A 23,841-nucleotide genomic window follows, 5' to 3' on the forward strand; every position below is an offset into this window, starting at 1 on the left:
ACCAGTTGGTCCTTTTTTACCTCCTTCCTAATTCTCTGCTGTGGAGCATCCTGCAGTGTCTTACCTGCAGGTGTTTCCTTACTGTCTTCTCCTCAGGGTGCTCTCCTGGAGAAGCCGTGGCGCGAGTGCTGTGAATTCATTTTATCCTGCCTCACTCTCATCACCAAGGCGATTAAGTACAGAGGGATTTAAGGGCAGAATCCAAGAGGATTCACAGTAAAATCCATACTTGCACCTTCCTTTGGAGCCCTGCAGTGCAGAAGACAACGTCAGTGGGTCTGGATCTCTTATGAGCAGCCTGGTTGCTGGCCCAGAACCACTGTTTGAATAAAGCAGATGGAGTTCAGCACCATAACGTTTTATTAATCTACACTATCAAAATCACATGGGTGGCAGGGAGGACATCACTGTCAGTGCATCAGTGCCCTCCTGAGCTCAGAGCATCCAGCACTGCTTGAGGAGAAGGTTGCTGGAAGCTTTCAGAGCCCAAGAGAGTGGAAAAGTCTTCTAAAAAGAAAAAAAAACCCCAGGGGTGGCAGTTGAGGGCTGGAAGAGGTGGAAGGGAGTCAGGGGAAGGAAAAGACTTAAAAGGTTGCCTTGAAGTGGTGGTGAAGTTTCTCACCTGAAGGATGAAGATGCTACCAAAGAGCAGCTTTTCCACTATGCCCCACCCCTACCCTGGCCACCCCCAGACCCACACAAATATTGTGTACTGCTCCTTCCTACACCACAGCTTCTGGGGCACCACAGAGAGAAAATCCAGCTCCTAGGACTGACAAGAAAAAGTGGCAGGAAGGAGATTCTGTACAGCAGTAAAAAAAAAAAACAAACCCAAACTGGTCAAGTTTTGGACAAAGATCAGAGTAAAAAGTCATCTTCTACCATCTCTAGCCCTAGCTCTGGTCTCCTCAGGCTGCAGATGTGCCACATGATGTGGCTATGGCACCATGCTGCTTCCAGGCACAAAAAGGAGAACCTGCAGCTTTCTTGGTGTGTTTTGGGACCTGGCACAAGGAGGAGAACCTGCAGCTTTCTTGGTGTGTTTTGGGACCTGGCACAAGGAGGAGACCCTGCAGCTTTCTCGGTGTGTTTTGGGACCTGGCATAAGGAGGAGAACCTGCAGCTTTCTCGGTGTGTTTTGGGACCTGGCACAAGGAGGAGAACCTGCAAGCCTTCTCAGCACAGTTTTGGGACCAGGCACAAGGACAAAAATCTGCAGCCTTCACAACGTGCAGCTTTCTCAGTGTTTTGGGACCAGGCACAAGGAGGAGGATCTGCAGATTTGACAACCTGCAGCCATCTAGGCATGGTTTGAGACCTGGCATAAGGAGGAGAACCTGCAGCCTTGGGACCTGGCACAAAGAGGACAGCCTGCAGCCTTCTCAGTGTGGTTTTGGGACCTGGCACAAGGAGAAGACCCTGCAGCCTTCTCAGTGTGGTTTTGGGACCTGGCACAAGGAGAAGACCCTGCAGCCTTCCCAGTGTGGTTTGGGACCAACCTTGTGAAGGGCTGCAAGCAGAGGTTTGTGTGGAGTAAGGCTATTTCCAGTCTCCATGTGAAGACCTGTATCTCAGTAAGGTTCTGAGGGTGGAAGCACCATCGGCTGTTCCACCATGGTGAAGTCGGGCTCTTGGCAGATGAGCAGAAGGTGAGGACAGGTGGTGGTCAAGAGGAGAGGGACTATGTACATTGGTCTGCGGTGTGATGGAGTCTTGAGTTTCAGTCTCAGCTAATGTTCTTATGCCCAGCCAGCTGGGTCCTGCTTCAGGGCGGGGTTTGGCAGCACATCGGTGGGTTGGGGTGTCAGTAGCACCCCTCCTTCCAGGAGTCGTCCTCAGTGGGCTGAGCTGACTGGAGAAACCTGGGGTAGGGGACAACAGAAGTTTGGTCACCAAGAGCTACAAGCCCCAGTAATGGGTTGGTGTGAACAAGAATGCTTCTTGGAGGTGTTAGCTGAACACTGGGGCTTCTGCAACATCAAGCTTTGGGCAATGTCATAGAATCAGAGAATGGTTTTGGTTGGGAAAGACCTCTCAGGTCATCCAGTCCAACCATTCTTTAACTCCACCAAGGCTGGTGCTAAACCATGGCCCTCAGCACCACATCTCTGCCTCTCTGAAACCCCTCCAGGGATGGGGATTCAGCTTCCTCCCTGGGCAGTCTGTTGCAATGTTTGAGAGCCCTTTCAAGTGAAGCAGCTTCTTCTAATGTCCAACCTAAACCTCCCCTGGGGCATCTTGAGGCCATTTCCTCTTGTCCTGTCACTTGTTCCCTTGGGAGAAGAGACCAACCCCACCTGGATCCAGCATCCTTTACAGGGAGCTGTAGAGAGCCAGAAGGTCTCCCCTCAGCCTTCTTTTCTGCAGGCTGAAGACCCCCAGGTCCCTCAGCTGCTCCTCACCAGCCCTGTTCTCCAGACCCTTCACCAGATTTGTTACCCTTCTCTTGGCAGTTTGGTGGTGGACTCCGAACACCTAAAAGCACAGCAGGTGCCTCAGTGGGATCATGTGGATCTAGTAGATGATCAGAGAACTCCATACTGGATTGCGTTGAGGGGACCTCTAAAGCTCAGCTAGTCCAACCCCACTGCAGTCAGCAGGGACATCTGCAACTAGAGCAGGTTTCTCAGAGGCCCAGACATCCTGATCTGAAATGGTTCCACATTCAACCTGAAATGGTTCCACATTCAACCTGTTCCAGTGTTCCACCACCCTCATAATAAAGGACCTCTTCCTAATGTGCAGGTGAGGTGGACTAGATGAGTTTAAAGGTGCATCCCTTCTAGCCTAAAGCATTCTGTGGTTGGGTCTCAAATCAATCAGTCCATCTGGCCCAACTCCAGACCCCATCACACTTCAAACCAGTAAGAGCAGACGTTGAGGTCTGCAGAGCTTGAAGGCTCAGCCTCACCTCCTGGAAGGTGGTGTGGGCTTGCTCCTGGGCACTGCCACTCCTCCCACAGACGTGCGTGCTTTCACAGGGGTGTTTTTTGCCCCAGTGCCCACGGTGGTGCTCCTGGAAGAGCTGGTGCTGAGGGAAGCTGCCTGTGCTTTGCGAACTCCAGTGGCAGGACTGGTGTAGCTGCAGGCCTTCACTGGTTGCCGTGGTGTCAGCAGAGAGTTTGGGCACGACCCTGCCTTCATGGCTTGGCGCACCGTCAGCGGAGGCTGCCCAGCACTGGAGGAGTACCTGAGCTTACTGGGAGCCAGACCTGGAGACAGAGAAGACAAAACCATCCCCCAGTTGGCAGCACGTCAGGATATGGGATGTTTAAGGGCTTGGGTTGTGTCAGGTGGCTTAACCAGCCCAAGGGTGGGTGCAGAAGACCTGGCACTGACCTGCTGACCGCTGCTGGGTTCTTGGAATTCGGCTGTTGGGCACCTGCAGGTCAGACTCCAAGCTCCGGCTGTTCCGGACAGACTCCAAGGCTCGAAGGCTGGTCCTGGCCAGGTTGGGCATGCTGTGGCGCATCTCCTCTGCAACCAAGAGCAACTTGTGTTTGATGGCAGCACAGGATTGTGGAAACGTGGAATTGCTTGGAAAAGGCCTTTAAAATTCGTGGATTCACAGAATGGTTTTGGTAGGAAGGGACCTTAAAAATCATCCAAGTTCTGATATCCCTACCATAAGCAGTGGCACCTTCCACTAGGGCAGGCGGCTCAAGGCCCCCTCCAACCTGGCCTTGAACACCTCCAGGGAGGGGTTATCCACAACTTCCCTGAGCAACCTGTTCCAGTGTCTCGCCACCCTTACTGTCCAGCCATGAATCCAGCACTGCTAAGTCACCATTAAACCATGAAGAGTGAAGGCTGGAGGGAAAAAGGATGGGACTAGATGCTTCTCAGTGGTCCCCAGTGACAAGATAACAGGTAATGGGTAGAAACTTGAACCTAAGTTCCATCTGAATGTGGAACACTGGAACAGGCTGCCAAGACAGGTTGTGGAGTCTCCATCTCTGGAAACTTCCAAGGCCCATCTAGATGTCTTCCTGTGTGACCTGCTCTAGGTGATCCTGCTTTGGCAGGGAGTTGGACTCTGATCTTCAGAGGTCACTTCCAACACCTACCATTCTGTGATCTAGTGGGAGGTGTCCTTGCCCACGGCAGAAGAGTTGGAACTAGATGATCCTGAAGGTCCCTTCCAACTCAAACCATTCTACAAGACAAAAAAAACCCTTTCCACTGGTTGCAAGCAAAGCCCTCACGGAGCTCAGCAAGGCCCCCAGCAGCTCACCTTCGCTGTTTGCGTACTTGAGGCGATCCTGCATAGGGCTCTGGAGGGATCTCCTGGGGGGTCGGATGCGGGATGAGGACGACCTGCCGTAGTCTGTGGTGGAGGAAGGGGACTGGCAGCGGGGAGAGCTGAGCGGGGACGGCGAGTAGCGGTGGGCGCTGCGGTAGGACAGGGAGCAGTCGTAGTCATCCTCATCCTCCAGGCTGTAGGTGTCAAACTCCTGGTCACTGTAGGTGCCTCTGCGTAGGGAGTGGAGGGAGGCACTGGAGCTGCGCCGCGAGACCGATGCGGAGCTGGAGGCACAATCCTGGCGCAGGCCTGGAGAAGACAACAGAGCTCAAGGTTACTGTGCTTCAAAGTCAGTGCCTTACCCAGCTGCAACAGAAGCTTCTGGTTCAATTCATCTTCTCATCACAGAATGGATGGATTGATCTCAGAGATCATCCACTCCAACCTCCCCACCACGGGCAGGGATGCCTCTTAACCAGATTTGGTTGCTCAAGGCCCAAACCAACCTGGCCATCAACACCTCCAGGAAAGGGTCATCCACAACCTCTCCAGACAAATCAGCAGCAGCTGTTTCACTTTGGAAGGGGAGTCAAGGTACTGACTGCTGGAGACACAGCACGTGCAGTCTAAACTGAAGCAGTGTCAACCATGTCACTCCTCTTCAATTACAGCAAACAGTTAGTTGTTCCTTATGACATACACAAGCTCAGTGACTGTGGTGAGATGGTTTGGGTGGGAAAGCTCATCCATTCCAACCTCCTGCAGTCAGCAGGGACATCTGCAACTGAAGCAGGTTGCTCAGAACCACAAAACAACCTGACCTGGAATAGTGCCAGGGATGAGGCATATCGCACCTCTCTGAGCAACCTGGGCCAGGCTCTCACCACCCTCAGTGTCAAACATTTCTCCCTTCTCTCCAGTCTGAATCTCCCTCTTTGATTTCAAACCATTATCCTGTCACAAACCTCATCCTGCCACAACAGGCCCTGCTCAAAAGACTGTCCATAGCTTTCTGATCAAGCCCTTGAAGTTCTGCAAGGCCACCAGAAGGTCTCCCTGGAGCCTTCTCCAGGCTGAACAACACCAACTCTCTCATCCTGGCTTCACAGCAGAGGGCTTCCAGCCCTTCCACCATTGCTGTGGCCCCCTCTAGACATGCTCCAACAGGTCCAAGTCCTTTCTGTTGTGGTTTCACGCCCCATTTGACAGTAGGTTGGAAACCAACTATGGTCTGGCACAGAGCTGGCCAATATCCAAAGGGTGAAGGCACAAAGATGGGGCGAGACTCTTGTCAGAGGTGCCTAGAGACAGGACAAGGGGCAATGGACACAAACTGGAACCCAGGAGGTTCCATCTCAACAGAAGGAGAAATTCATTTGTGTGAGGGTGTTGGAGCCCTGCAGCAGGCTTCCCAGAGAGGTTGTGAAGTCTTCTTCTCTGGAAAGAGCTTCCAACCCCAGCTGGCCATTGTGATCCTGGGCAAGCTGCTGTGGGTGCCCCTGCTTGAGCAGGGAGGATTGAACTGGATGACCTCCAGAGGTCTCACTGGTTAACAAAGACTATGCCCAAGGTTCCACCTGGAGGATGTCATAGAGTGACGCTGGTCTGTAACTTTTTAAGTCCCTGCAAGTCACAAGCATTTCAGATTCTTTTTTTTTTTCTTTTGAGGGGAGAGGGGAAGGGAAGAAGAGGTGGAATCCACCCCATTTCTGTCACACAAAAGAGGTCACATACTTACTTTCTTCCTGAAGGCGTGCCATAACTTGGACATCTGTCAGGTCCTGCAGCTTGTATCCCATGGAGATGGAGTCATCAGATGTGCTCAGCTCGCTGTCCACTGATGACTGGGAGCTCAGTGCTGAATGCATGCTCAGGTAACCTTCAGCAGGGAGGAAGAGAGAAAACCTTCAGACTTCCACGTGCAAACCAGCAGTGACCACAGAGCATTTATGCCCCAAATCACAGAATCACAGAATGTCTTAGATTGGGAAAACCCTTCAAGATCACAGAGTCCAATCTTTCCACCAAGGAGATTTTTCTACAAGTCAGGCATTAGGAAAACAATAAATAATTATTCTTGGAGGACTAAGAAAAATATCATTACCATCAAGGGCAAATTTTACCTGTTGGTGCTTTTAAAGCCTTATTCATAGAAGAGTTTGGCTTGGAAGGGACCTTCAAGCCCTCAGTATAAGAAGGACATCAACCTGATGAAGTGGGTCCAGAGGAGGGCCACAAAAAGTGATCAGGGGGTTGGAGCACCTGTGCTACAAGGACAGGCTAAGGGAGCTGGGGTTGTTCAGCCTGGAGAAGAGGAGGGTCCAGGGAGACCTCTGAGCAGCCTTCCAGTACCCAAAGGAGGCCTGCAAGAAGGCTGGAGAGGGACTGTTTGCAAAGGCCTGTGGTGACAGGATGAGGAGTAATGGCTTCAAAGGAGAGAAGAGCAGATTTAGATTGGATGTTAGGAATGAGTTCTTTAATATGAGGGTGGTGGAACACTGGAACAGGTTGCTTAAGAAGGTGGTTGGGGCCCCATTCCTGGATATATTCAAAGTGAGGCTCAACAGGGCTCTGGGCAAACTGTTGAGGATGCCCCTGCTGACTGCAGGGGAGGTTGGACTGGATGACCTTAGGAGGTCCCTTCCAACCCAGACCAGTTGATGATTCTAGATCATCTAGTTTCAATCCCTCTGCCATGGACAGGGACACCTCTCACTAGCTCAGGTTGCTCAAGGCCTCATACAGCCTGGCCTTGTGTATCTCCAGGGAGGGGGCATCAACAACCTCCCTGGGCAACTTGTTCCAGTGTCTCCCCAACCTCTCTGTAAAGGTCAATCAAGTCAATATTGTCCATGGTGTAAGAGAAGTCGTACTCTACACTGAAAGAGGGAGATGAGAACAGGCCACCTAACTTTAGGGTCTCCTGGCCACTTCCCTTGAAAATGTGGGAGCTTTGTCATGAGCTGCACAGAAAAGGAAGATCACCACCACCTTTGGTGCTCCTCAACACTGCTCTTCCCAACATCTGAGCTGACTGCTCCTGCACAAAGCAGCACCCTGCTTATTTCCATCTGTGGGTGGACAGCAGATGCAGGCAGTGGTAAGAACAGCTTCCTACCATGAATTTTGGCTCAGGGTGTGATCTTTGAGGAGCTCCCAAAGGACAGCAGAACTCAAAGCACTCTCCTCCATGTTCCCCTATTTTATAACTACCATATTGCTTTGTATTAAAAATAACCAACATTCAAAATAAACTCCACCCCACCTCACTAGAAATACTTTTCTTGGGAGAATGAAAATGATTTTGGGGGATACAGAAGGATCAGGAAAGGTAAAACCTCTCCACGGCCACATGTTCATGTTCTGAACTACTGTAAGATGCTCCTGGCAGAACTAACCCTCAAAAACATAAGAACATTTAATTTGCAGAGCTATTTTATGAGAGAGGATATTGGTATCTCAAAGTAATTCCAAGATAAGGATGAAATTAGTAGTCTATAGATATAGACTCATTAAAATTAATAATTAAGCACATTATTTAACAGAAAATCAGATAAAGAATAGATTTGGAAGAGCCTAAGAGCAGTGAACATCACTTTCAGCTAGAGCAGGCACCACAAATCCTGCTCAAGCAGGAATTTGAGCTCAGCACTGAAATAAGAAGCACCAAAAGAGGACTTTACCATCCAGCAGTGGAGGGTGTCTTAACTCAAGACAGTTTGGCCTCCTGTGCTCCTAGAACTCATGAAGGCAGAGCACCTACCAAATAATTCTCATCAATGACACCAGAAATAAACGTTTTATCTTCAGCTCAACATCTAAATCCCTTTGCTGAGGAACCTTTTCAAACAATGGTTCACTCCAGCCAGGCAGGAACAAGCAGCAGCTTCCCAATACTATTTCTTCACCCTCGTCTGAAGAGTAGGAACTGCTGGCAGGGAAAACACAAGTTTGAAGACCAGGAGTAAAAGAATTTCTTAGGTGGACACTGAGCAAACTGCTTTGTACCATCAAAACTCAACTTCCTCATTTCAAGAGGCAAGTGTGACTGTAGTGTGAGGAAAGTGCCTGTGCCATTCCAAGTTAAGACTTTCCAGTATGAACTCCATGGCTGTAAACATCAGCCTGTTTCTTTCCTTCCTTCTGGTGGCAGGAGAAGACATGGTGAGCAGTCCAAGCCAAGGGGAAGAGCAGGGATTGCACCCATGGGACAGAGGATATCCAATAAACAAGGACTTCCTGCTGGAATTAACACATCTAATGCTGCAAGCTGGATTTCTGATGCAAATTAACACCTTCAATACTAAAACATGCAGTTATACCCCAAAGACAGCTTCTTTAAAGGCAAAATTCCCCTTCTGTGTGTTGACTTTGGTTCTGAGGACTCAAATTGCAGGTTTAGTTAAAACAGCCAAGGAAGGGACAAAAAATATCCCTAACATTCCCATTCCTTCATCAAGAAAAACTGGTGGCTCAGCACTGCAAGAGGAGCTGCTGATGGTTTTCATTAGAGAAACTTCACACCAGGCCACATCTGGGATTTGTAAAAAGACTTTCTGTTTAGTTTTGCAGGGAAGTTGCTGTTGGTTCTCATTTGAATGTTGGGGAAGCTCCGTTTTCCTCAGAATTAAAATCAGTCACTCCAGCTGATGTTGAACTTTAAACTCACATTAGCATTTACACTAGTGTCCTGCTCTGAGCTAGAGCAGATTCTGGTCAGGATGGAACTTCCCAGCTCAGGCTCTGCTCAGTGAGGTGCTTTCTGAAGTTCAGGGCAGGTTTGCACAGCCAGAGACTGCTTCTAGCAGGGAGAAGCTGATGGGGAGACCTCCTGCCAAGGGCTGGGCTGCAGGAAGGCTCTGCCCTGGCCTTGCTCCTGGGCACATCAAGAGCACTGCCACAGCTTGTGCTCCACCTTGGGGAGCAGGAAGGCAGAAGTGGCACCTACAGGGAGAAACAGATAGGACAGGTGACCCTCAACTGCCCAACAAGGAATTGCATCCCATGGATGGCATCTTCAGAAGACAGCTGAGGGGTCACCAGGGACAAGTCTCTCCATCCCAGGCCAGTGTCCCAGGAGGACTCTCTTCCTTCTGTCTTCCATTCTGATCCCTCTGTCCTGAATCCAGTTCCAGAATCCATCTCCTGAATCTGGTTCCCATCTGCTGCTAAGTCCAGCCTGGGACTTGCCTAGTGCCTAGCCCCAGCATCAGTGGTGCCAATGGTAACCTCACTGCCATCAAGGGTTGGGTTCCAACTTGGTTTGTGTCTCTTTGTCTCTACTTCACGGGATTGCTCTTCTTGATGGCCCAGCTGGTTTAGTTTCTTTCCCATCTGATCAGTCTCTCTCTCCTTTCCTCCCTTTTTATTCCCTTTGGGAAGTAGAGTGGTTCATGGGTAGCATCTGACACTCATCCAGTGGCCAGCGCAGCTCTAACCCTTGACACCAGCAAAACAATCACCTTCATGCATCCCTTTGCTTGCAAAACACAGCAAAGTGTTAATTCCTATTTACAGCAGCTACCTGCAGCCAGGAAAACAACCACAGGCAAACCCTTTTTTGTTTTCTTCTTAAAAACAGAAAAAAAAATAATCCCAGGTTAATTCAACATCAAGTTTCAAGCCAGAAGCCATTAATCATGCTTTGTGTTTTCAAATGTGCAGATTAGGATGCAGCAACTTCCACAAATCCCAAACAAATTAGGGCAGGATCCTTGGATGAAGCCAAGAGGCAAAGAGTTTGTGCTGGGAAGCTGACTGTGAAGTGCAGTGAGGACACAGGAATCTCCTGGAAGGGCAACAGGGACACTTTGGCAGCAGCTTAAACACAAGAGCAAACTTGAAGCCATCATTGTCCTACCTATACATAGAGATTTTCAGCCAGAATTGTGTGTAAGTTGCTTCTAAAGTAGGAAATTTTACTCCAGACACAAGTAGGGCTGTACGAATGCTCTTGTCATTTTGTGTGTAGCTGCCCACTAGGCCAATGCAGAAGCTTATCCTGGAGGCTACAGCTTTTATCTTCAAGCAGAAGGTTTCTTCCTGTTGCCTACATTGATGTTTGCAAACAGAACCTCACAAACACTCCAGCTAGCCAAACAGAATCCATGTAGCATGATGATGTTTACACCTACACATGATAACATTAATCAAGAGCAATATTTTCTTTACCCCAACAGCTGGTTTCTATTCTAAGTCACTGAAAAATTAGTACAATTGATAAGAGTTATAAACCCAACCCCATGAGATAACTACAGGACATTTAGAATGCAAGGAGGTGTTCTCTTAGGTAACAGATGAAGCCTGGGTCAATCAGTGAGCACACTGCAAGGAGAAAACCTCATAGGTGGACTTGCATCACTTGGTGATTTTTCCTTGTGCCCATCAGAATCATAAAATGATAGAATGGTTTGGGTTGAAGGGACCTTTATAGGTCAAATGGTTGAAGATCAGAGAATCATGGAATGGTTTGGGTTGAAAAAGAATTTTAAATCTCATCTAATCCAACCCCCCTGCAGTCAGCAGGGACATTTGCAACTAGAGCGGGTTGCTCAGAGCTCCAAACAACCTGACCTGGAATGCTTTCAGGGATGGGGCTTCAACCACTTTTCTAGGCAACCTTTTAGCTCTAATTCCTTGCATTTTAAAGCCCACAGTTTTACCCTGTTCTGCTGCCAGACCATACCTGAGCTGCCACAGGTTAGTAGTGCTTTGTTAGTCGATTTGAGATGGCCTGGAGAGTTTAGTGCATTGCTAGAGGAGCCTGGCTCTGTACTCAAGTTATGTGTGCTTGGAGAGGCCAGCGGGCTGCAATACAGGTTTTTCCATCTACTGGCTAGAAGGAAAAATACAAAAAAAGCCAGAAAGGTTATCAAATTATCCTTAAAAATAACCACAGAGAGCATAAGACAAAGCAAGGCAGCAGAACAAACAAGGTTGAATATGCTGTAACAGATGTACTTCAGACAGGACATCTTGGTGGTGTCAGATCTGAGATGTAGGGCACAAAGCAGCACCTGTCCCCTTGCTGACTCAACCCCTTCAACTTGTGTTGTCACTTCCCAGGGCTTCCAGGAATGAGTTTTGAGAAATGTGGCTCTGAAGAAGCTACACACTTCTGGAAGTTCCCATCCTGGCCTTCAAAGCTGAGTGGTTTCACAAATGCCTGTCACTTCTACACCCATCACTGTAAAGAGCTCCACCAGACTTTGTTCACACAGCTAATTGTGAAATGGTTGGCATCTTAGTGGCATTCTAGTTGTAGGAACAGGTTCAAGAATCAAAGAATCCCAGACTGGTTTGGGTTGAAGGGATCCATAAAGCTCTTCCAGTCTAACCCTCTCCAGTCAGCAGAGACATCTGCAGCTAGAGCAGGTTGCTCAGAGTCACAAACAACCTGACATGAAATGTTTCAGGGATGAGGCATCTCACACCATTCTGGACCAGAGTCTCACCACCCTCAGTGTCAAACATTCCTCCCTTCTCTCCAGTCTGAATCTCCCTCTTTAAGTTCAAATCATCACCCTTTGTATTGCCAGAACAGGCCCTGCTCAAAAGTCTGTCCACAGCTTTCCTGTAGGTCCCCTTGAAGTCCTAGAAGGCCTGGAAGGTCTCCCTGGAGCCAGGCTGAACAACCACAGCCTGGTCTCACAGGAGAGGGCTTCCACCCTTGGATCATTCCATGTGTTACTTCACATTTAAAATGATGCAATCAAACCAGCATCAAACCACGGAAATGAGAGCAAATTCAGATAGAAAACAACCCTTCTGAAGTACCTTCCAGCACAGAGGCTCAGAACTGGTGAAACAACCAAGAAGCAGCCAGGCAGCAGCACAGAGTGCATCCGTGCTGACTGACACTGGAAATTAGCAGCTACAACACTAAGGACATGAGTCACTCCATGATCTGTGTACCAAAGGGCTGCTGAGCTGCCCTCTGAAGCCTTCCAAGAGAGAGAAAGAAAAAAGGGAAATGCCCCCATTTGTGTCTTCCAAAACTCAGAGAGCTGGGTTTGTTTTGTCTGTTCCTTGTGATTGGGAGCTTCACAGAATGGTCTTACCTTCAGCAGCTGAGATAGCACCAAGGTTAACCAAAAGCAGGAAGGTTTTGTACCATAACAAATGTGGTGTGTACAAACAGGCACTAAAAGCACAAAGTATGAAGGGTTATCTCTGGAGATACTCCTCACTACAGCCACCACAAGCTCCAAGTTCCCTGGGCTTTACTGTTTCTCAATCAAGAAGATAAAGCAGGACTAGAAGGAGAAGGAATGTCTGTGGTTTACATACCTTGATCCAGTCTGTTCAGAAGGGTCCTACAGGCTGCTTCTGTCTCAGGACTAGGATTATCCAGCACCTGTCGGCACCATTTTAAAGGTGAGTCTGGTTTGGGATCTACGACAGGTTTTCTTGGGGACACGTAGAGCCTTGGAAGGGTTGAAAGGAAACAGGAAAGAAAAGAAAGTCATTAACAGGAGGCATCCAGTCACTGATGTAGCATTTCCTCAATAGTAAGCAAGAGAATCAGAATTCTTTGGGTTGGAAAAGGCCTCCAAGACCATGAAGTACAACCTCCAACCTAACACCACCATAGCCATTAAACCATGTCCCCAGGTGTCATGTCCACACATTTCTTGAACACCTCCAGGGATGGTGACTCCACCACCTCCTTGAGCAGCCTGTTCCAATGCCTGACCACTGTTGCAGGAAAGAAATTGCTCCACATGTTCCTAAATCTCCCACGACACAACTTCCTCTTGTTCTATCATTTGCTCTTCGGTAGAAGAGATCAACCCCCACCTTACTACAACCTCCTTTCAGCAAGTTGTAGAGAGCCAGAAGGTCTCACTCAGCCTTCTTTTCCTTGATGCTCCTCACCAGACCTCCAGACCCTTCACCAGCTTCATTGCCCTTCTCTGGACCTGCTCCAGTACCAAGATATCCTCCTTGGAGTGAGGAGGCCAAAACTGAACACAGGATTCAAGGTGTGACCTCACCACTCAACGCTCCAGGGAGACAAGACCTGCCCTAGTTCTGCTGGCCACACCACTGCTGATGCAGGCCAGGATGCTGGTGGCCTTCTTGGCCACCTTAGCACACAGCTGGTTCATGTTCAGCTGGCTGTCAACCAGCAGCCCCAGGTCTTTTCCTGGCAGGCAGCTTTCCAGCCATTGCTGAACATTCTCCTGTCTGGAAGCCCCACCAGCAAGTCTGGCCGCTCTCCTGCACGGGCAGCTGAGCATTACAACCACTCAGGTCCAATAAAGCAGAGAAAGCAAAGTGCTCTGACTCTCTCTGGATTTATTTTACAGTTCAGACCTAAAAAGGAGTAAGAGAACCATCAAATAAAAAAGAGGCCAACAGTCTCCTCAGGGCAGGTCACACTGTTCTTCACCTATTTTAGGTTAAGGGAGAAAATCCTGCTGTGCTTCAGGAAGGAGTTGTTCTACCCAGCTCTTTCCTGTGCTTCTAATTGTGTTTCTTCTACCCAGGATGGTACCAGCTGAAAATGCTAACGTTTGTGAGACTGCTGGAACCATTTCCACATGGTGCAGAGTATCCAAGGGTGTCCAAGTTGTCAGTGTTTTCCTTTGCAAGTAGCATTGGGAAAGAGTTTGAGATGACCATGAGCCAGCAATCTGCCCTCATGAACAAGACAGCCAGTGCACAGTGAACAAGACCCCAGTCTCCTGGGGTGCATCAGGAATGTGGCCAGCAGGCTGAGGGAGGTTGTCCTCTCCCCTCTGTCCCAGTGACGCCACAGAGCTGCTTTCCAGCAGGTCAACTCCTCACCTAAGAACAGCCTAATCCAGTAAAAAGGAGAAAGTACTGAAAAAGTTGAGGGGTTTTCACTTCTGCTTTCTTCCCCTCTCATCAGAAGAGGTTGGAGTTTGAATCAGTTCATCTTAAATTCAAATCAAAATACTCCCTTTCCAAGCCTGAGCAGGAAAAATAACTGACAACTACTGAACATATTACGCAAGCAATGCCCCTGCCCTGGAAGTGTTCAAGAGAAGGCTGGATGTGGCCTTGAGGAATCTGGTCTAGTAGAAGGTGTCCCTGCCCATGGCAGAGGAGTTGGAACTGGATGATCATTAAGGTTCCCTTCCAAGCAAAACCATTCTATCAATCTGCGAACTGGCAGAGCACCGAAGGACCAGAAAGGGAACATCTGACACAACTCACTGCAGCAGAACTATCAACTGGAGGCAGAGAAAAACATGAACTAATTCCTACGCATGGGGAGTGCCCAAGAAGGACAAACACTGAGGTGGACAAACAAGATAACACAATTTCAAGTGTATCTTGTTTGTTCTTTTCTGTGCTGGCCTCTCTGCAAACAGCTCTGGAAGTGAATCACAGAAAGAGTGAGCGAACTGGTCACCAGTGAGGAGCAAACAGCCCTGAAGTTTAGCTAGGTTAACTTTTGGGCATAGTCTCAATCTGAGGTTCTGCTGGAGTTCCACTCTCCTGTTTCTTTTGAACTGGGGAGATCTGTCCAGAAGTGGACACAAGACTCCAGAGGTGTTCTTCAAGAAACCCAAAAGCTTTGGCTTGCCACTTCAGGTTCGGGAAGGTTCTCCTGCCCCTCTACCCTAAGTGAGGCCACATCTGGACTACTGAGTGCAGATGTGGGCTCTCCAATTCAAGACTGACCAGGAATCCAAGTATTTACTTTCTCATCGTTGTGACTGTCTAAAGAGCTTCTGAGCTATCACTTGTCATCTGGTGAAATGCTCAGAGGAAAACCTCCAGTTAAACATGCCTGACTTCCAGCCTGCTGAGGCTTCTTCAGGAACCCCAAAAGCCCTGCCAGTCATTTACATAGCCATTGCTATGCCCAGGTGCATTTTCCCAGTGCTGGATTTAGCTCACCTGACAAATCACCCAACCATCAAAAAAAGACATTTTTAAACAGAGCAGAGTGAGGTTCAGCTGCTCACGCCCCCTCTCTTTCAGAGCAAAACTCAGATACACATGTGTCAGCCCAGCTGTTGCACCACTGGTGACACTGGCTGCGGGGAACCTCTGGTAAAAGATGACTTTTAGTCCTTAATATTACATCCAGAAAAATACTTCTGTTTGTGTAGTCCAAACTAACTCAACCAAGTTAAGCATGGTGCTGAACTTCACATCACAGCAAATCTGACTTGCAGTGGACTGGAATATGAAGATATTGGCAATTTTGAGGACCTACTTGAGCAAAGGACCTCGAAAAGGAGTCAGGTACTACAGGAAGACAAGAGTTACAGCTCCTGAAGCACCTCATGTTTCATGGAGGCTCAGCCACTGCATCCCTGTTTGCTAAAACAAAACCCCAGCTCATGCCAGTCTGGCTGAAGCCAGGGGCAGCTGCACAGGAAGCTCTGCAAGCTCGAGCCAAACTGAAGCAGAAACTTCAAACCAACAGAAACTGGGATTTTATTTTATCTGCACCTGCAGACAACAGGAAGAAACCCTCTGCCCTGCTCCTTGGTGCTTCTGTCCTCATCCTACTCAGGCAGTGGCTCTGCTGTCACCACTTCAGTCCAAGTGCTAAAAATGCAAAGGCTAGATTTAACCACAGATTTCCATCCAGCTGGAAAGTGGTAGGGCATAAGCACAACACAACAGCTCAAGCAAGGTTTTCCTCCTGCTCTACCTTAGTAAGGTCACAGGAGGGTTATTGGTTCAAGTTCTGGACTCCCCAGTTCAAGAGAGACACAGAAATGCTGGAAGAGTCCAACAGAGGCTATGAGGATGATGAAGGGACTGGAGTGTCTCTGTAAGGATCAAAGGCTGAGAGTCCTGGGGCTGCTCAGCCTGGAGAAAAGCAGCCTGAGAGGAGACTTCAGCAATGATCAGCAAGAGCTAAAGCACCCATGGGGAGCAAGTGGATGGGGCCAGACTCTTGTCAGTGGTGCCCAGGGACAGGACAAGGGGCAGTGGGCACAAAGTGGAACCCAGGAGGTTCCACCTGAACAGGAGGAGAAAATTCTTTGCTGTGAGGGTGCTGGAGCCCTGGAGCAGGCTGCCCAGAGAGGTTGTGGAGTCTCCTTCTCTGGAGAGCTTCCAAACCCATCTGGACATTGCGATCCTGGGCAAGCTGCTGTGGGGACCCTGCTTTATCCGGGGGGTTGGACTGGGTGATCTCCAGAGGTCCCTTTTCAACTCCCACCATGCTGGTATTCTGTGAATGAAGGAACACCTGTCTGGACAGCAGGTGAGATGTGCTTACAGGGAGAATTTAGCGTAGTGGGTTGGTATTTATTTCTCTGGTGCATACAGAAGTGTAGATGTACACAGCACATCTATCTACTGCACATCCATTATTCATTCTTCATTTCCAGTTTAGCTGAAGAGCTCCATGACCAGAAGCCAATGATACAAACATCTTGTTTTACAAGTTTTGTTGGATGAAAGGAAAACGAAACCAATGAAGCAACACAGCATGATCAAAGGCGATTGCTGCTAACACAACTTGCACAACACCTCCTCAACACCACTGTTATTTAAGCTCCTTGAGGTGCCTCTTTTTAGCTTGGTTTAATTTTGAAAATAGAAAGCTGCTTCAAAGAATCAAAGAAGTGGCCTTTCAGCTCATGGTATCCAACCTATAGCCCAGCACTGCCAGAGCACCAACAAACCATGGCCCTCAGCACCACATCTCCATGGTTTTGAAACCCCTCCAGGCATGGGGACTCCAATACTGCCCCAGGCAGTCTGGGCCAGGCCTTGACAACTCTTTTGGGGAAGAAATCGTTCCTCATGTCCAACCTAAACCTCCCCCAGGGCAACTTGAGGCTCCTTTAAGTCCTGAAGTCTCACTGAAGCCTTCTCTTCTCTGTGCTGAACAACCTCGAGTCTCTCAGCTCGGCCTCACGGCAGAGGGCCTCCAACCCTCCCATCAAGCTGTGGCCTACTTTGGCCCTACTCCAACAGGTTCAGGTCTCTGCTGTGCTAAGGGCTCCAGAGCTGGCCCCAACACTGTGGCAGGGTCTCAGCAGAGTAGAGCAGAGGGGCAGAATCCCCTCCCTTGACATGCTGCCCACGCTGCTGGGAGTCAGCCCAGAACAGGATTGTTTTGGGGCAGCAATCAATAAAATATATTCCCTTATCTATTTATGCTTTTCAATTACTCGTGCAATCTGCTCTAAATTCTGTTTAGCTAGGCATGAAGAGATAGAGATCAAGTTAGAACCAGTATTAGGGTTTAAATAAAGCTTGGAAAAGATTTCAAAGAGAATAATCACGCTTGAACAGAGACTCAAGATGACATTGTTACTCCTGGAGGTCTTCAAGATCTGTTCAAGGTGTTGAGCAACCTGGTGTAGTGGAAAGTGTCCCCTGCCCATGGCAGAGTGGTTGAAACTAGACCTCAAAGGTCCCTTCCAACCCAAATCATTCCATGAGTCTCATATCACGTTCCTGAGCTCCACTCCTCTAATGTAAGTTTACCTTCATTTGCAATAGCTGATGAATTTTGGGTGTTTAAGCTTTGTTTTGTATTCAGCCCTCTGGCTCCGCCAGGTTGATTTCCAGCCTCACCAACTTGAAACAAAACTGGCAGATACCTGAGGTTATCTAAACAAAAAGCCTGAAAACTAACAACTTTAGATAAAAAAAATCATGAGTCTCAGCTATGGCATGAGCTGGAATTAGCCTCCAGCTTTAATTAGCTGTGTAAGGGTGATGTTAATTAGGCTGCTGATGTATAAAACAAGTTCTAAATAGGGCTGCAGGTGGAGTCCTCCAAGGTAGGGTCAGTGAAGAGCTACAGCTTTGATCTGTTTTAGTTTTCTGTCTCTAAACAAAAGAAACCAGCATAGTGCAAAGAAACAGAACTAAGGGAAGTGGAAATGGCTTCTACCCACAAATTCCTGAGGGTCACTGCGTTTTACAGAGTCTTTATTTAAATCCAGGCTTTGCCAGTGGTGCACAAAGCTTGAACTCTCCCCAATTCCTTCATCTACCTGTGATAACTATCAATAAACAGGGGAAGGAAGTTTTCTGTGTTTGCTACAGCAGCAGCAGAAGGAAAAAAGGAGAAGCCTTAAAGTTAAGCTGTAGTCTTGCTGCTAAAAATCAAAAGCACTGCATAGAAATCACTTAATCATTGCCCAGCTAATCACAGAACCTCCCCAGGGCAGCAGGGCAAGTGTTGTAAATCACTAAAGCTTGGAGGTACATACCAGCTGTCTTCTTCTTCATGGCAGCTCTCAAGTTCTAGCACCTTCACCTCATCAAGCTCTGCACGACTGGAAAGCCCTTCCCCATCTCCACATTTCTCACTGGGATTTTGTTCAGTTATCCGAGCCAAGGGATTCACACCTGCAGTGCCCAAGCTGCCCCGCAGCTCTGGGCTGTTACTTGTATCCACACATGAGGAACATCTGATGTTCTCATCGGCCTTGAACAGGGTAGGAGACAATTCCTGGGTGGCACCAGTGTGTTGGATTGGGGCATCCATGTCTCTCTTTAGGCAGTTGTTCTCTCCATCCTCCTTCCTCATCTTGCTCAAATGGCTGTGCAGATCTGCCATGATTTGCAGCTCTCTGTTCTCTGTGATGGCAATGATGCTGTTATTAATTTCCATCCCATTGAGACCAGTATCATGGTTATCCACACCAGTATGGATCTCCCCCTGCACGTTTGTCCCGTGCACGTTCCTGCCACCCTTGGTTCTTGGGTGCTGGTTCTCTATCTCCAACCTCCTCACAAGCTCACGTAGCTTTCGCACCTCGTCCAGCTCTGGGGTGACCTCCCCAGCTGCTGGCTCTGTCTCAGGGCCCATGGCAGAGTTCTCTGTGGAGTCTCGTCCTAAATCAGGCTCCAGAACACGATCCTGTTGGATAACCGGGGCATTTCCAGGCACCACCATCATCCAGAACACAGCAGTTTTCCTGCAAGGCATGAAGAACAGATCAAGGCTCCACAAAGATTAGATAATTCCTCCCTGAAGGTGTTAGAGGCCAGTTTGGATGAAGTTTTGAGCAACCTGGACTAGTGGAAGGTGTCTCTGTCCACAGCAGCGGGGGTTGGAACCAGATGATCTTCAAGGTCCCTTCCAACCCAAACCATTCTGTGGTTCTATGATAACCTCAGATGAAAGACCTTCAGATGCAACCTTGCAAGCTTGAACAGGATGTGTAGACACAGAATGACAGGGGTTGGAAGGGACCTCTGAAGATCATCTACTCCAACCCCCACCCCACCAGAGCAGGTAATTGAAGCACACTGGAATTAAACACCAAAATTGCTGCCTTTCCTAAGAAAAATGTAATGACACTGGGGTAAAGGGTAGCTGAATTTCATCCAGATCTATTGAAAAAGGACAAAACATTTCAAACAAATCCAACTTGCTCCTTTTAAGCAGCTAGGATATGGAACTGTTATGCTCCAAATGCAGCTGTATGAAAGGAAGGGGATTTCAGCACCCACAATAGTTCAGTTTCCATCTGTTTACAAACAAAATCCAGGAGAAAAGCACTGCCTGAGCAAAGTCAGGAAGCATCATTAGCAAGGTGCTGACGTCAGGGTAGTGACAGCACCAAGAGAATGGTGAAAACATCCTTTGTTCATTCACTGATATAGCCTGGAAAAGCAGAAAAACAACAACTTGGAAACAATTCTGTATGGATCGACAGCAAACACTGAGTGCAGGACAGGAAAACATGCACAACTAATGTCCTCACTGGGATATCTGAAACTCCTGAAGCATTCTGATCGCAGCATCCCCGTGTGGCAGAGATCTCTGGAGATGATCCAGTCTAACCCCCCTGATGGAGCAGGGTGGTACAGAGCAGCTTGCCCAAGATCACGGTGCCCAGATGGATTTGGAAGCTCTCCAGGGAAGGAGACTCCACAACCTCTCTGGGCAGCCTGCTCCAGGGCTTCAGCACATCCATACAAGATAAGTTTCTCCTCTTGATCAGATGGAACCTCCTAGATTCCAATTTGTGCCCGTTGCCCCTTGTCCTGTCACTGGGCACCACTGACAAGAGTCTGGCCTCATCCTCTTGCTGCATATTGACCAGATCCCCTCTCAGGTTGCTTTTCTCCGGACTGAGCAGCCCCAAGTCTCTCAGCCTGCGCTCCACAGAGATGCTCCAGACCTTTCATCTTTGGAACCTCCACTGGACTCTCTCCAGTAGTTCCCTGTCTTCCTTGAACTGGGGAGCAGTGAGCCCAGTACTCCAAATGTGACCACACTCGACCTGCTCACCACACTCTTCTTCATGCACCCAGGAGACCGTTTGCCTTTTTAGCCATGAGGGAACCTTGCTGAGGAACTTGTTGTCTACCAGCTCCCTCAGATCCTTTTCCACAGAGCTGCTTGCCAGCAGATGAACCCCTCACCTGTCCTGATGCAGACACAGTGAAAAACAGAAAACAGGAGATAAATCTCTCCTGCCATAGATGGTGAGATGGTGTATTTCACTAAGTTCCATGAAATTAAGCCAGCTCTACTTTTCCTGCGTGAAGTGCTGCTGCTTCACCCTGTGGTTGTGCTGACCAAGGAAGGGTATCCAGAGCTTTATGCTGTGCAGATCTTTTCAGGCTTCCCCAAAGTCCTAAAATTACACTGGTTTGTTTCACATAGACATTTATAACTCAGAACAGGCAACAAATCCGGATTTTATTCTCTGCCCTGACAGAATGCTAACCAAATCCGGACTTTTCTCCCTGCCCTGACACAGAATGATCACCAAATCCTGACTTTTCTCCCTGCCCTGACACAGAATGCTAACCAAATCCTGACTTTTCTCCCTGCCCTGACACAGAATGATCACCAAATCCTGACTTTTCTCCCTGCCCTGACACAGAATGCTAACCAAATCCTGACTTTATTCTCTGCCCTGACACAGAATGATCACCAAATCCTGACTTTATTCTCTGCCCTGACACAGAATGCTCACCAAATCCTGACTTTATTCCCTACCCTGACACAGAATGCTCACCAAATCCTGACTTTATTCTCTGCCCTGACACAGAATGATCACCAAATCCTGACTTTTCTCCCTGCCCTGACACAGAATGATCACCAAATCCTGACTTTTCTCCCTGCCCTGACACAGAATGATCACCAAATCCTGACTTTTCTCCCTGCCCTGACACAGAATGCTAACCAAATCCTGACTTTTCTCCCTGCCCTGACACAGAATGCTAACCAAATCCTGACTTTATTCTCTGCCCTGACACAGAATGATCACCAAATCCTGACTTTATTCTCTGCCCTGACACAGAATGCTCACCAAATCCTGACTTTATTCCCTACCCTGACACAGAATGCTCACCAAATCCTGACTTTATTCTCTGCCCTGACACAGAATGCTCACCAAATCCTGACTTTATTCCCTACCCTGACACAGAATGCTCACCAAATCCTGACTTTTCTCCCTGCCCTGACACAGAATGCTCACCAAATCCTGTGGTGGTTTCTTTTTCTCCCACACTGGTGATTTACACCAGTTTCCAGTTCAGATGTGCGCATTCATTTCTGAACTGTCTACTGCAAAGCCCCTGATAGAAAATTAATGTTCCCCAGAGCAAGCAAATGGATTTCCCCTCCAAAATGACAATGTCCTGCAGGAAGACAGACAAGACACAGGAGACAAAGCTAATTCAAGTGTAAGAGTTGATACAGCTGCACTTGAACCCTGATTTTTTTGTGTGGATGTAGATGATTTTCTCCTGGTTTTAAGGTCTCACTGCCAGCAGGTAGGCCAAAAAGCACCAAAATCAAGTGTTTTATGAAGTGCAGGAGGTTAAAAACACAGACACCCCCACCCCCCCCAGTATTCTTCTGTTTCTTAAACAAACAGCAGAAGTTGAGTCTGTTTCCTAAAAATAAATAGTCTGGGGGTTGTTCATGTGTTTTTTTCATTTGGAAGGGTTGGTTAATTTTGGTCTCCTAGAAGCCAGGCAAATATTTTAGGCTTGTGTTTGAATTAACATCCACAAACAGCACTAAGTGAACGGAGCTGACTGCAGCACACTTCGAACACACCTTTCAGACTCATACCTGAAGTCATTTTGACTCAGGGAAGAGATTTTTAATTGCCAGTTACCAAGCAATTTGATTCCTACTCAACCTGCCCACTTCACAATCCTCCTCAGACACATTCTCACCCCAAGAACCTCTCAATAAGGAACAAAAATCTCCTGATTTCCGAGGATCTCTGAAAATCACCTCTCAGGAGCTCACCATGGATGCACCAGCAGGGAGTTGAGGAGTTCTGCTGTCAGAGCAAAAAATACCAGGATCCAAGGAAGAGAAAAGGATCAGATTTGTCACCTGAAAAATCCATTTTCCTCCAAAGCTGAAGAGAAGCAAAAGCTGCGTTTGCATCCCCGGGGTGGGAGGAATAAACAGATTCAAACCATTTTGCTTTTTCCCACGAGTACTAAGTCTCAAAACCACCCAAATAAAGCAGTGAAGGTAAGAGAGGGGAAAAGACACAAAGCTGCAAAACTCCATTTCACGGTAGAAGAGGGGGGAAAGGGAGGCAAAATTCAATTTCACTCCGTAATACGCCGCAAAAAGGGAGAAAAAAGGGGGGGAAAGGAGGAAAACCCGAGGGCGCCTCATTTCGAGCCGTTGCCGTGTGGGAGACAATAATTTGGACTTTCTCAAGCAGACATCCGGGTGCTTAGCGGCAGGTTAACGGACTCCCCTCTCCAGGACGGCAGAGATGAGGGCAGGGGGCCGGATGAACGCCTCCGGTGTGACCCCCCCATATCAGCTGGGGCTCGCCCGGCTCGGCCCTTTCCCCCTCCTAGCCCCGGGGAGGCTGCGGCCCCGCACCGGCTCCGGCCACGTTCCCCTGAGAAGGTGCAGAAGACGATAGGCTCTCGCTTCTGCCCGGGGGTGGATGGAGACTCCCTGGCCCGAGTCGCGGCTGCGGAGCGTGGACAGCTCCCGGTGCGGCCGCGCTGACGGGAGAACGAGCGAAGAGAAAGGAAGGGGGATGATGAGGGCGAAGAAGGCAGGGAGAGGGGTCTCATCCCTCACCAAGCCGCTGTGGGAAGCCTGTGAGCCCACTGTGGGGAGAGAAGGGTGGGGGGGAACGCTGCGGCCCGGCGGGTGGAGCCGGAGCTGTGGGGGGGTTTCTGACGGAAGCCCACCGGGGGGCTCGGGGCGCGGCCAGCACACGGCGAGAGCTCGCAATAGACTCAAACCCTCCTCCCTTCCCCTTCACACGGTTACCTGCCGGGGCCGCCGATGGAAGGGAGGGCAGAGAAGGCGGCCAGACCCCGCGGCCCTTCCCGCTCCCGCTCCGCCGCCTCAAGCCGCGCTCGCGCCCGGCGGGAGGAGGATGGGGTGGGGGGGGGGAGGAAGGTGGGGAAAGGGGGAGGGGAAGGAGGGGGAGGAGCCGCCGCTGCCGCGCGCGCAAGGCCGGCCCCGCCCACACCGCGCGGTGCGCGCGAGTCCCCGCGTGCCCCCTCCCTTCCTGCCCCGGGTCCGCCGGGCGAGCGCGGGGCTGCGCGCGTGCGCGGCGGCTGAGGGCGGCAGCGGCGGCTGAGGGCGGGAGCCGCGGGGGGGGGGGGGGGGGGCAGGCAGTCACGGCCGCGTTTTGGGTGGAAACGACCCCCGAGAGCTTCGAGTCCAACCGTGC

The 23,841-nt window shown here is 49.3% G+C and overlaps 1 protein-coding gene across 3 annotated transcripts; it reads right to left on the bottom strand.

Annotated features, from left to right (window-relative positions):
* Positions 1-342: 342 nt before the first annotated feature.
* LOC135183937 (SLAIN motif-containing protein-like) lies at positions 343-23,522 on the bottom strand. Of its 3 annotated transcripts, none has more exons than XM_064159288.1 (9): positions 23,433-23,522; positions 18,415-19,125; positions 12,533-12,669; positions 10,929-11,078; positions 5,982-6,122; positions 4,235-4,552; positions 3,340-3,477; positions 2,912-3,212; positions 343-1,862 (listed from the first exon to the last, which is right to left on the bottom strand). In XM_064159288.1, the coding sequence occupies exons 2-9, from the start codon at positions 19,104-19,106 to the stop codon at positions 1,805-1,807; spliced, it is 1,935 nt and encodes a 644-aa protein (XP_064015358.1). In that variant the 5' UTR covers positions 19,107-19,125; positions 23,433-23,522; the 3' UTR covers positions 343-1,804. The 3 variants fall into 3 exon arrangements, with proteins under 3 accessions (XP_064015358.1, XP_064015360.1, XP_064015359.1); XM_064159290.1 differs by lacking the exon at positions 23,433-23,522 and having other exon boundaries at positions 18,415-18,784; positions 18,963-19,036; XM_064159289.1 differs by lacking the exon at positions 10,929-11,078.
* Between the last annotated feature and the right edge of the window lie 319 nt (positions 23,523-23,841).

Source organism: Pogoniulus pusillus, chromosome 19 (assembly GCF_015220805.1).
Source record: "Pogoniulus pusillus isolate bPogPus1 chromosome 19, bPogPus1.pri, whole genome shotgun sequence".
NCBI lineage: Eukaryota > Metazoa > Chordata > Aves > Piciformes > Lybiidae > Pogoniulus > Pogoniulus pusillus.